The sequence below is a fragment of the Taeniopygia guttata genome, chromosome 2, assembly GCF_048771995.1.
Source record: "Taeniopygia guttata chromosome 2, bTaeGut7.mat, whole genome shotgun sequence".
Lineage (NCBI taxonomy): Eukaryota > Metazoa > Chordata > Aves > Passeriformes > Estrildidae > Taeniopygia > Taeniopygia guttata.
In genome coordinates this window covers 23,724,007-23,737,496 of record NC_133026.1, presented here as the reverse complement: position 1 = coordinate 23,737,496, position 13,490 = coordinate 23,724,007, and the positions used below count along the sequence as shown (strand labels likewise).

Genomic DNA, 13,490 nt, shown 5'->3' with positions numbered 1-13,490 from the left:
TACATCTTTCCACAGTGAGTGCTCTGTTGTGTATCTTCACTGCATAATGGCAGTCTGTGGTTCAGTCTGTCTTCAATTTTTAGTATCATTCCTCTTTCAAGGAAACCCCAAGAGAAGGTATTGCCACTTCCAGGAAACAATGTTGCTGCTGACTGGCCAGAGAGAATTAAAACATCTCTCTATTAATTGGATTTTTCTTTCTGTCCTGGAGACTCATTATGCTCAGTGTTTGGGAATCCCCTGTGCCTGTAAATTGATGTACTTTCCCTGAAGCTGAGAGCATTCACTTTATATCATGCAGAACACAGCTAAGCCCAGTTCTGGATTACTAAAATTGCATCTCAGTGCCACACTCCAGCAGCAGATGCAGAGTACACATAATAGTCCACATTCCCTTAACCACTGCTGAAATTGGAGTCTGTCAAACAGATGCCTCGAAGCGGATTTGGACTCTCAGGGAAAGTGTTTCCTCTCTAAGGCCTCTCTGCACACAGCGTTCAAGGAGTTAACAGGGGAGCTACTTTGAAAATAGAGGCAGAAGGTCATTGTCGGCAACAGCAAAGACTCCTACAGCCTGCCATGGAGAGCCTTTCACCCGTCATTTCCCACCCAGGGGATTGTAAACATTGGCTCCCAGCCATGGAGTCCTACAGAACTTCTCTTTATTTGCAGCATATACATTTATATGTCTTAATGGAAACTGAAGCCTGGCAAGTTATTCCTGCGTGTCCAGAAGGAGAGAGGGAGCTTCTGTTCGAGTTAAAGAGATGGGAGAAAGAGCCATTACTCATGCTGGAATTTGAAAACATAGAGATACACTTGTTTAGTGGTGCTTCACATGTAACATAGCTGCTGTTCTCAGGCAAACTTTCTCAACTCACAGGAATGTGTAGAATGCTGTCACTTAATCAGAATCCAGAAGAGGTCTTTTATCTGCCATTTGTTAGTAACTAGCAATATTGCTCTTATCTCATTGTCCTTTAGCTTGATGCAGTGCCCTCAGACTTGAGAACTTGTAACATGAAAGTACTCATTACCTTGAACATTCTTGTTTGTATTGTCTTACGCTATTATCTCTTTGGCTTAAATAATTGATGCTTTGTATCAATTTTGAGAGTGTTATCTATAGAAGTTTGATCTACAACATTATTTTCACAAATAAAACATTTTATATTTTTATAAGTCTGTCACCACTCTGGAGTAGAGTCTTCAGTGATCTAGACTAATTCACGTCTTGTTTATCCAACTAACATACTGTGTTATCTATAAATTATTTTCCTTACAATGTGGCTTCTTGAAAATAATATAATCGTACAATCTTTAATGTTAAAATTGGGAAATAATGTCTATGAAGGTCTTAGTATTTGACCAGCTATAACATTCTTTGTTTCTGCTAAATCTTCAGACAGTTAATACCAGTTCAGAAAGTCCAATAACATTTATAAGTGGAAGAAATTTTCTTTTGGTTTCTTTCTAAATCTTGGTCTTCACTTAGAGCTGTGAACCCTAGTTTTGGCTACTGAGTAGCGTACCAAGTACCAAGGGAGGAGATGTTTCTTCTTTCTCCACAGATGAAAGCAGAGTGCTGTCTTCTAGAATTTTTGTGAGTTCTATCTACTAGAAGCATAGAGGTGGAATACAGTCAGTCTACATACAAAGTAGATTCAGCCTGGTTAATGTAATTAATGCCTGCTTTTATTTTTATCCAGTGATGGTCTAATGTAAAATGCATACACATTCCAGAGCAGTATCCAGAAACTCGGCTCCTTGCCCCTTCCAGCTGATTGTTCTTAAGCATTCAGCTGCTTTCAGACACAGTCTTGCTCCATGACTCATATACTCCTGGCAGAATAGAGATTTGGCTTCAGCAAAGGCAAGGAAAGAGCTGTCACCCAAAAAACCCCCAGCCTAGTGGTCAAAGATTGTGCTTGGGTGTAGGAGGTACCAGTTAAATCCCCTTCGTCTGAGTTTCCATTTTGAGATTAACCTAATAACATTTGCACAAGATGTTAATGTAGAAGCAAACATATATTGCTTCTACTACCACTCCTGGAGCCCAGGTAGGTCTCCATACAGACTTTGGTTGAAAACATCAATTTACCCAGGATCTGTCTGCCAAAAGGATAGCACTCACAGCAGTGCTTTAGCTCAAACACAGCTGCTTGTTTCTGCAGCACAGGTCTTTCTGATGTGTGTGACCAACTACACGTAAGACCTGTAGACGCTTTCAGAGTAAGAAGAAGAATTTGATAACTAAGATGCCAACAAAGTGTTTCAGAACTTCAGTGCCTTGTGCCCAGAATTTTATTGGTCTTAAGCTCACAAAGCTACTTAAATGCCACATTCAAACAGCCGGAAGACCCCTCTTACTGTTTTTGACCTTTCTCTCCAGTCCTTGCTTTTGGCTGGAAATTACATTTCTTTGTCCTGGTGATGCTTATTTCAAGACTCAGTTAATTTCTAATGCTCTGTGGTATGTTTAAGTATATATGAATGCATACATCTATGCATCTCTGTATGGAAGGCTCAATTTTTTTCTTTTTTTTTTTTGTTTTGTGTGTATTTACAAATCTCTTTTCACATTTGTTTTTAGAAAGAAAAATGTTTCATGAGGGTTTTATTTTCCCAAATGTAATTTCAAGAAATTCTTTAAAGGTATTTCATAGGAATTTCATCTCTGTGTTATCATTTGCAGTTTTTCTTACTTCAGTTTAAAACCATACATTTATGTAAGGCCATAGTAAAATCTACTGCATTCAGCTTCAAATGTGGAAGAGATTTGCAGTGTTCAGAGTTTCTTTATGCCATAGGTAGGAAGGCTCAATTCTGTAATGGTTGTCATGATGATGAGACAGTTGAACTTTACACCTAGTGAGGGCAGGTACATCCCAAGTGAAGCTTCTACTGCAGAGAAGCTGACTGTTTTGCAACCCTGGGTTATTAAAAACTCCCAAACCCTGGGAGTTTTTACTCTTAAGCTATTGCTTCACATGACCATTTCTAACAGATGTTGCTCCACCAGCCTTTTATCTACTATACTGTGCTCTCAGTGAACTTGGTACTTTGCCTTCAGACACAAGATAAGTTTCTCATTCTCAACTGAATGAAAATAGTATGTTGTAGAATTTGTTTGCACCAAATTTCTGCTATCTGGACTCCCAAGCTGCCTGCAGTAAAGCCTCTCACCTAGAGAACTGGCCCAATTTAATCCATTCTTTGTGGCTTCTCTGTGCATCTCCTCCTTTTGTTCAAGATGGCTAGACAGAAGTGGGCCAAAGTTCCGTGGGAGAGAGGGCTGTGGTGGCCTTCGTGGTTTTGCTTCATTTAGGCTTTCTCTGTTCAGGACTGGAGTACAACACAGTACCCCAGGAAGTGGGAACACTTTTTTCTGTCAACCAGACTCTGGTTTTCTGGTAGCACTGAAAAGCTGGTCATCATTATCAAGTCCAGCTGTAGGTGGTAAGGGTCAGATTCGCTAGAATGATGAACCCAAGAAAAGGCCAGGCAGTCACAAGGGCAGCTTTGGGGGATCTTGGCATGGAGACAACCACAGGTTGGTCCTTGGCACGAGTTAGAGCTGTGTTTTCTCCTGCTCCCAGGGACAGGGCATCAGTGATGTGAGAGGCTGTAAAAAAGGTGGATGCCATCCAGTGGAAATATGCAGGATGTTAGATGAGTTGATTTTGTGGCTTAAAGATGTAAAGGAGAGCAAAACAACTGAACCAAAGCCAAAGATGTACTTCTAGAAGTTAAGACTGTTCCCTGAGCTAGCTAATGCCAACAGGTGACTGAGCAAGTGGAAACATGCCAAATTGGTGCAGCCAGACCCAGAACCAGGTCTGTAGTCCAAGGCACAGTCTCAGGCTGCCACCTTTTGAGATTTTCCAGGGTTTTTTTTAGCTTTAGTTTCATTTGGAATTGTGAAAGATGTCTTTTTTCCTTACAGTAGGTGTTTGACTTGATCTGCATAAGAAGACAGTGATGTTTATTTCTGTCTGCCTTTGTGGATCTTTTTAGTTCTGAGATAGATTATTAGAATTTGCTGTTTCAGTCTACGGATTTGATTGTAAGTCTTGAAGTATGATTGAATAATGGCTACTTATATTTAAAGTCCGTTACTCTCAGTGTTGTTAAGTATCTCTATCTGTAAATACATTGTGATATAGGCACAAGTCTCATTGCATGCAAAGCTGACCATTTCTGTAAAGAATTGGGTTGTCCCATATTCCATAGAAGGCTGCACTGCAGCTCAGAGAATAGAGAATTGTGGTTTTGATTTCAGTACACAACAAGGCCTGGCAAGTCTGACTTTTGTGGGATCTGGAAGAGGTATAGTGTTGCTGATACTATTTTTGCTCCTTTTTTGTGTAAAGACAAACCACTTTTCACCTGAAGTCTCAGCTAGTCTTTGAGAAATGTTCTCTATATCATCTCTGTAGAGAACTCTATGAAATACTCTGCTTAGTAGAAATATATTTCCTTGTATGAATTTTGAGGTGAGGTCTGAACCACTAGTGGTTGAAATATTACCTCATATTAAGAGCCAGGTTTCCTTTCTAGTAGCTGTTCCACACAGATGTTTAGTGCACAGAGACTTTTAAGGTAAAACCCACTGGATGTAGGTAAAGTGTCTTCAGCTATGCACATGATGTGCAAGCACACGCGCAGACACATTTATGCCTCCTGACACAGGATGTACCTAGAAACGCTCTTCAGCAGCACTGTGACACTGGGTGATGTGGTTCTTCCTAGAAATTAAAAAAAGAAAATTCTGGTTAGCTTTGTGTGTATAGAACATCTGAGAAATGAATGGCTTCTTTATTTGTGGTGTTATCTTACAGTAGATGCTAAACCATGTTTCCTTCAAATCACGAATGTTTTAGCATCAAAACCAGGAGATCCCATTCTAAAACAGTGACTTGATAGTGGGTGGTACATGTGATCTATAAATACACAATCTTTTGCATGATGATCTAACTCATGGAATGATAACATTCATTCCAGTTTTCATAAAGCAATTCATCAAGCTTGTGCCCAGAATGGAGATCAATGTGAATAAAAAGATAAAATTGGTATTACCATGTGCACTTCAGGAGACCCAGAGCACTAGAAAGGATTTCATGTTTTGTATGCTAAATCTTTTGTCAAGAAGTGAAGTGCTCTTTAAAAGCCACTGGAGTAGTTTGATACACACTTACTTTAAAAGGGAAACTATTTTAATGTTTCTATAAACCGACAAACTATAGTCATCTTTCTCTAAGAAAGAAACATTCTCTCCAATCATACCTATCTCTGTGATGGAACTGAAAATAGTTAAATAACAGTGGAAGAACCACTACTCAAAAGAGAGGTTAAACAAATGTAATTGTTATCCCTGGAAACTAAAGCACATCATGTAATGTAGTGATTACTACCTTCTCTGTCACAATTAGGAATAATAATAGGTCTTCAGAGATAGATTAAAGAAAGTCCTAGATTTGCTTTATAAATGCAGAATGCTATGTGAATGCTGTAAGGATAGTGACAAGAAAACAGTAAGACAGTTGCCAGCAAGTAAAGGAGACACACCCCTGTTCCAAACCAGAGATGAAAAATACATCATTGTACAAAGGCTAAAATTCAGCGCATGCTAAAATCCCATATCTTGGCCTCATTACACCTGTGGGGCAGGTGGGTTTTGAACATGTTCTCTGTCTCTGCTGGAATTGTTGTGCATGGTGCTGCAGGGTGGAATGAGGCATTGTCTCTCCTCTCTTCCTCACCTCTTCTCTCCTTGCTCCTTCCTCCAGCACACCCCAGACTACCTCCTCCCTTATTTCCCAGGGCTCACGCACACAAAAACACACCCAAAATCGTTTCCCTGTGTGGCGTAGGTGTGATGCACTTCCAAAGGTCTTTGGAGTGTTCCTAGGGGGCATGGAAGAGGAGGTGGGGAATATCATCATTGCTGGAGCAGAGCAGGGCATGGTGAGGGGGTCATGGTGGATCTGTTACACCAGATGATTGGAAAGTGGGGCCACCTTGAGCTGTCAGGAGGACTCAGAGCAGCACACAGGACAGATAATCCTGCAGAAATGCCATCATGTCACAACCTAGTGTCACCAGCCCTGTGGATTGCCACTTCTGCTCTGCTCGGTCCTGGCTGTTGGTCCATACTCCAAACTGAAGGCAATGAAACATCATTAAACAATTTTTTTTTTTTCCTGAGCAGGCTTTTAATATTACATGGACTTCATTTTAAGCAACGTTACACTGTTAGACCAGCGAGCCATTTTAGCATATTCAGTTCAGAAATTACATTTATTCTTTTCAGTCTCTGTGGAGTCTTTTCAACTGTGTTTCTACCAAGTGAGAGGGAAGTGGATTAGGCGAAGACAGCCTCTCTCTGCAGTAGGGATTGAAGCCAGGCCTCAGTCAATATACTTGTCTGTAATTCTGTCCTCTCCAGCTAGGTTGTGGCAAATGTGTCAAGCTTAGTCATAAAGCTGAGAAGACATTTTTTGCAAAGCTTCAAGAAAATTCTTCAAGTTGTTTTACAGTCTCAGACCTAAATAACAAGCCATGAAGTAGCAGGTTCATAGTGAATGTGCTAAGATTCCACTTTCAATCCTTGTGAACGGTTTGAAGCAAAGGATTTTTTGTGAAATTGGAAGACCATGAAGCTATGCTAAAGAGCTTGACTCTACATACTGTACCATCTATTCTGTAGCTATGTTCCCTCATTTTACTCAAAAACAAAGGACAAAAATAAACGAAAAAACAGTCAAAAAGATGTCCTGAAGATCATGTGAAAGCCTTGTTAGTGAGAACTGAACAAAAACCGTAAGTTCTTAAACTGAGTTTAAGAACTATTGTAGGGAGCATTAAAAAAATAAATTTGCAAGTAATTTTCCATGAGCTTGAAATACTTTAAGTAACAAAACGAGCCATCATCTAGTAACCAATAGAATTAACAAAATCAGTACAAAAAGATACTTTATGTAAATTTAAGCATCCTGCTAACTTCTTTTGTGGCATGATTTCTGTAAAAGTCAGTGTTTTAAAAGGTTTTACAGACCTCTTCCAAGCCCCTCCAGAATTAATTAGTATAGAATTAGACTCATCTGGCTTTGGATATGTAAAAAGAAGATGTCTACATGTGGGCCAGTCACATTCTCCTCATGGATGGTAATCAAATACAGTGTGTTCATCTGACCTGTGCAACACATTTAGGATAAAGTAAGACCAGTTGCTGGGTGAGATGAGGAGCAGGCCATGCCTCCCCCACCCCATCACTGTTGTGGAGCCACCTCTGAATCAGAGGAGATGAGGGAAGCATAGCAAAATGCCTTCTTTCTGAAGTGAAAGGAAGACCCGGGGCCACAGCGTGACTCACTGGCTGGTAGATTAAAGAGTGCCAGAAAACATTCGTGGGTACTGGAGCTCAATTGTCTATACTGTTAAATTATTAGAATGGTTCCTGGCATGAGTTACTCCAACCAGCCCTTCCCCAGACAGTTCCTAGGCGCTGGCAGTTAAGCATGGAGTGAAGACCATTCCCAATAAGCAGTTTGCATGCGGTCACCTTTTTTGGGAGGCTGAGAATTTAATAATATGGACATAGGCCACTCTGTACTTTTTGGTCTCAGTGCCAAAGGAACATTTCCTGTCCCATTTAATTTCCTAGCCCAGACATAGCTGCTGAGTTACAGTCTGATCCCTGCTTTGTTCGTGTAGCTGTGCAACTGGGCATTGGTCTGTACTTAAAGTCTGTGGCAAACTGAAATGTAGGCTTTTGTGTCTGTGTTACTCAACCCCATCCCTAAACCACTGTTTGTCTTTGTCTTTTTTTAACTGAATGCTATTCAGACAGCAACTATATTTGGAAAGGGTTGTATCTTGTGCAGATCCATTTAAATTAAGCAGTTATGCAAAAATGAAAATCTGTTCTGTAAAGCAAATGGAAGCTATATGAGCCTGACACAATGCCTAGATCTTCTGTTCTGTTGCTAGCGAGTAGACGCTTCCCACTCATTTGATTTTTCATCAGGAACAGGTAAGATGAAGTGAAGGATTGAAACTCTTTGGGCTAGGTGGTGCCCAATAGCCACATCTGTCAGGTGTAGTAAGGCAGGAAGCTTTATGTCAAAATTAAGTTCTCTTTCTTCATCTGACTCTAAATGCAGCTCTGCCCTTGCTTCACTGAGCACATTTCCTTCTTCAGAGAGTCAGACACAACCTCAGTAGACTTTTGCAGATGTTTCTTTCCTCTCTGCTGCCTCTCAAATACACATAATTTATTTTCATCATGAAGGGCTGCCTAAATCTGTTAACTTTTAAATAATTAGAAATAGTGGTCTGCAACTGCTTATTACCTGATACCATCCAATCTTATCTGGATAGTAGAAACACAGAATGTGCATTGGAAAAGGAACTTACTTAGGTACCTACTTCTTCCAGTGGGTGAATATTCTGTCTTTTCATATGTAGCTGTATATATTAAATACAAATGTTACAGGGTATCTTCAGGACAGGCAGACTTGTCTAAGAGCCTAAAGGGGGAAAAGGAGACAATTTTGCCCAGTAACATTTGGAGGCAGTTGGAAGAAGAGAGGACAGGGTATGAAATTTGAGGGAACTTGGAGGTGCAAAGGAGCTGATGAGGAATGTGAGGGAAGGCAGAGTCCTTCCCTCACAGGGAAGGACAGAGCAGCAGGCTGTGTCCACCCAGGTGTTTGCCCAGGAGCAGCAGGAAATTAGGCATGTTTGGTGATGTTGTCAGAGGACCACTGGTGTGTGTGACAGGAAGGCAGCAGAAAGAAGCCAGGAGGTCAAGGAACGTGGTAGAAAGCTGGCTGGTGTAAGAGAGAAGCTGAAGAGACCAGCCAGAGTGAGCAGAAGCAAGGAGAAGGCAGTGGAAAAAAGTTGCTTAGGAGAGAAAACTAAAATGCAACATGGTCGCTGAAGTCTAGAACCTCCAAAGTATTTTGGAATCTTGCACAGTTAGGATCTCCATCAGCATGTGAACATGTTTCCTTTTCCTACAGAGCAATCATTATGTGCTGTATTTCATGTGTGTCAGATTTTCAGGGGGGACAGAATTTAAGTGAGATGTACTGATGTAGGTACTGATGCTTTTTTAAACTTAAAAGTAGGACTTAATTGAGCAGCTCTGTTAAGTGTGCTGTTGCTCAGGGAGACCTTGTTTCCCTGGTAGTGTGACTTACCTAAGCAAAGCGTTTTTTCACTCAGATCCATGCTAAAGAGGAAGTGATGACCTGCTTGTTCAGCCTCACCATATCCTGTGTTCAGAATAATTTTCATTTCTACTTCTTTGCAAATGTTAATGGAATGTCCACAAATATTTTCTTGGTTTCTATGGTAAGAGAGAGTGCGAAACTTTCAAAACCACTGCACCATACTCATCATCCTGTGCTTTTCAGGAGAAGACCCTGACCACAAAAGGAGTCATCTGTGGCATTACTTGTGTGTGAATGGACATTTAGTACATTTTGATCCCTTTCAGGTTCACATTTGGAAACACCGACTTGCATGTTACAAACTTATAAAGGTTATTTGATCACTTTTATGATGACATATTAATGACAGAGCATATCAAAACAGCTCAACACAGATTCCTTCTTCTCTGACTATAATGCGGTCAGGCATTAGCTGAAATTTAACTGTTAGTCTTTTGGAAATCTTATCTTTTACAGGTTTAACTTTCCAAATGACTCAAGTAAAATCTCCCAGTCCCCTGTGTATGCATGCATGGAGCATAGCAAGGTGCAAATGCTTGGGGAACTTGCCAGTAAGGGGTCACATGGGAGAAGCAGCCACCGTGCTTCAGACTTCCACAGCCGTCTGCACACAGCGCTGTTCCCTGGGCAAGCACGGGCACTGGCAAGAGCTGTGGTGCATCTCTCAGGAAAGGAGCAGCTCTCCTGTGCCACACTCATCTGGCAGGGACTTCAGGTTGGGGCATATGGGCCACAACCATGCATCCCCTGGTTCTTTGCCTATGAGAGTGCAGAGCTCTAATGTTGCAGGACTTGTGGGATTGTGGAAAATAAGTCATCCTTATGCTCTGGGTGAGAAGAGCCATGTGGACCTTAAACGAGGATTCGTGAGGTTTGGTGGTATTCTCACAGATCAGAGATCACACAGCTCTTCCTCCTGACACTACACCCAGCCATTCACAAACAGTAATGGGTTGAAATAGTTATATCTAATTTCTCAAAGCATTATTACTTCAGTAAACTTTTCCACAAGTGAATAAAAGCATAGTTCAGTTTGAGAGATATATTTGCATTAGGAAAAATAAATTGTTTTAGGAGGAATTACACCTGATTCGGACAGGGCATCTCCTGAGAGAATCCTTGACCTCCAGTTATATTTGTCTTCTCTCCTTGGAGTGAATCTCTGAAGAAACTTCTCTGGTTTTTATAGAGAGAAATGTTTCATAAAAGAATCACTGGTATGGTAGCAAATTAGGAGCAAGACAAATGGAGCTAAGTAAAGCCCAACTTCCCCATAGGAATCTGTTTCTGTGGATGGGTATCTGGAAGCGTAGCTTGCCAGCGCAGTACTTTGTACTGTGTTATTGAACTGTTTCATAGACAAATTTTATAAATAAACATCAAAGTGTTTAAAAGAACAGTTAGCAAGTATGACCTCTCTTGCAAATATCCATGAACCTCCCTTCAGTAGTCATTCAGTGGTTCCAAAGGCTGTCAGGGCATTTAGCGATAGTCATAAATGTTGTATTTGCTTTTATTTCATCTGGCTTTGACCAGCAAATTCGGCTGATTACTTCCATTGTTATTTTTCTTAAGAAGACAATTACAGTGTTATCATTAAAAAATCCTACTATTCTTACATATTTATTTGTGTTGGTCTTGAAATTCAGAACTCACTATCCTAGTCAACATAATTTTAAAACTTATTTTCATTCTTATATTTTTTCTTTGTTTCTATCCTTTTTTTTTCTTCAGAGGTTTGGTTTGGTTCATGCTCCTCCTGAATGTTACATCTCCCATTTTCATGTTTGTTGAAGAAAACACCAGTAATAGCAGAGGCCCTGCCAGCCCCCATATTAATAGTCAGAGGCTTAAATTATAGCACAGAGCAAGAAAATACAGGCACTTAGCTGATGGTCATGTGTTGTTATGGCTGGATTATAACTGTACTCAGGAGGAACGCTCCTGTGGCTCTGAGATTACATTCTTGCAAGATAGTAGCTCACACAGGGCTCTGCAGAAGCTCTTTGCATTCTTCTGCAAATATCCTGAAGAGACGGTCAGCCTCATCTGTATTTGGTCTACTTGTGGGATACAAAAGGATAAGTATAAACTGTTCCATCTCTGTTGTGGGTCCAGTAAACAGGACTTATGAAAGTACATCAATAGAGCAGTGCCAGTAAAATTTCCACTGGGTCCCTACAACACGTTGTGACATAACCACCAGGATAAGAACAGCCTAAAAGCAGGCACTTTACATGGCATATGTTCATGGGAAAGAGTGTATCATTTGAACATACAGCAGCACATGGACAGAGACAGTCACACAACTGTAGAGGTCAGGAATCTGCCAGGAATCCTTGTGTTGTGTTGCTTAGTTAAAAACTGACAGTTTAGGGTTCCTTTGTGTTCAGGGAAACCACAGTAGGGAGCACTGATGCCTTTGGTATGGGACAGCTTTTAGAAGAATTTGACTTAATGTGTATCCAAGTGATAAAAACAAAAAAAGTTATATTTTCTTCAGTTTCTTCAGAGACAACTTTTGAGGCAGGTCAAACATGATTACCTTAATTGGCCCATGCACTTGAGTTAACCCAATTTCTTGAATAGAAAATAGTACATAAATCATAAAGGGCTGAGAACAGACATGCTACAGATTCTGATTTGTCCTGTGGGTAAACCCACAGATTCCCTGGTTTGTTTGTTTCCACTTTGGCTCTGGTGACTACATCTACATCTACTAAAGTTAGAAGCCTTTAAAAAAGGCCTTGTAAAAAAGGCCTTGTTCAATTGACTAACATTAGCCCTATGGAGAGTCCAAATCTCCACTGGAAAGTGTTTGGGGTCTGTAAGCTGCAAAAGTTTCAAAGAGATAATGTGGTGTGGTACTATGATTATCACACCAGTGCTGTACTCTGAAACTACAGTTTTGTTGTACCCTGAATTGCAATGTTCTTGACAAGAAACATCCTGAGTCATCATCACTGCAGCTGTGGATACTGGGATTTTCCATACAGGACCCTTTTCTATGTGCTGGCTAAACCACTTGGCTGTAATATGTGAGTTTTTACAATATAGATTAAACTAAGTGGAAACTGTACATAGAGCACTTAGGAGGTTGTAATTCTGCAGCTAAGCACTCTGTTTTCTGTTCCTTTTTGTTTTGCAGGTTGTTACTTTGTGGTATAGAGCTCCTGAAGTCTTGCTTCAGTCCAGTTATGCAACAGCAGTTGATCTTTGGAGTGTTGGCTGCATATTTGCAGAAATGTTCCGTCGAAAGTAAGAAATACAGTTTTATTTTCTTCATGTTTTTCATTTGAAAAAAATGTGTAGTAATGCCTGTTACAATACACTGAATCATGTTTATATTGGAAAGGCCTGATAAGATGTTTTATTTGCAGAGAAAAATATAAATGTCCATTGCAGATTCGTACTTACTGCTATATTGAAGTCTCTTTTGATGGGAGTCTCAGCTCTTGGTAAAACTTGCATGAGCATTGTTGTATTCTGGTTGAACCTGAATCCAAATGCAGATAAAACTGGCTGAGAGAGGCTGTTGATCAATTTGAGTAAAGCTGGATTCTGGAAGGGATTTACCCTAAAGAAGGCAGGGCACTGGGGTCAGCAGAGTCTTTTTCCTCTGCAGTTTGTGTATTGAAGCATCAGGTGTTTGCTTGTAGTCCGCTCTCGGGATAGTTGAGATTTAAGAAGTCACTATAAAGTTGTTTTCTAGAGGTGCGATTTTTTAAGAATAACTTATGTAGTATCCTGAGGGTAGGGTAACAGAGATGACAAGAGTAGTTAACCCCATCCTCCAAGACAAATGGCTTTTTTTTTAGCTGATAGTATGAAATCAGAACTATCTCATTACAGAATATTACAGCTGGATGCAGGTGAGCTGTGAATTCAAGAGTTCCTCCCATGTTCTGTCTTTGCCTATGGAAAGACACTGATGTGCAGGTTGTACCATGTAGGGTGTGGAGAGGAACAAACCTGCAAGTTTTAGCAGGGTAAATCTGTCTTGATACTAACCTAATCACTTGCATTTTGGTTGAGCTAAAGGCAAAAAGTGCATGTTGTCATCATGTTGTAGAAACTGTATAGCATCTTTACCCATGGTAAAGCCAAAGGATATACAGAACAAAAATGTGAAATAAAAGTATATATTGGGTCAAACCTAAAACACAAAACCAGTAAAATTTAGAAGGGGATGCAATGCTATAAGGGCCTTGAGAAACAACTATGTAATTTATGCAGTAAGTTTAAATACTA

At 40.3% G+C, this 13,490-nt stretch overlaps 1 protein-coding gene across 3 annotated transcripts in view; it reads left to right on the top strand.

Annotated features, from left to right (window-relative positions):
- Positions 1-13,490, top strand: part of CDK6 (cyclin dependent kinase 6) — a 140,622-nt gene that overhangs the window by 85,628 nt on the left and 41,504 nt on the right. For all 3 annotated transcript variants that reach the window (XM_030266961.4, XM_030266962.4, XM_030266963.4), the window contains exon 5: positions 12,388-12,497. In XM_030266961.4, the coding sequence (XP_030122821.4) occupies positions 12,388-12,497 (110 nt within the window). The remainder of the gene's footprint in view (positions 1-12,387; positions 12,498-13,490) is intronic.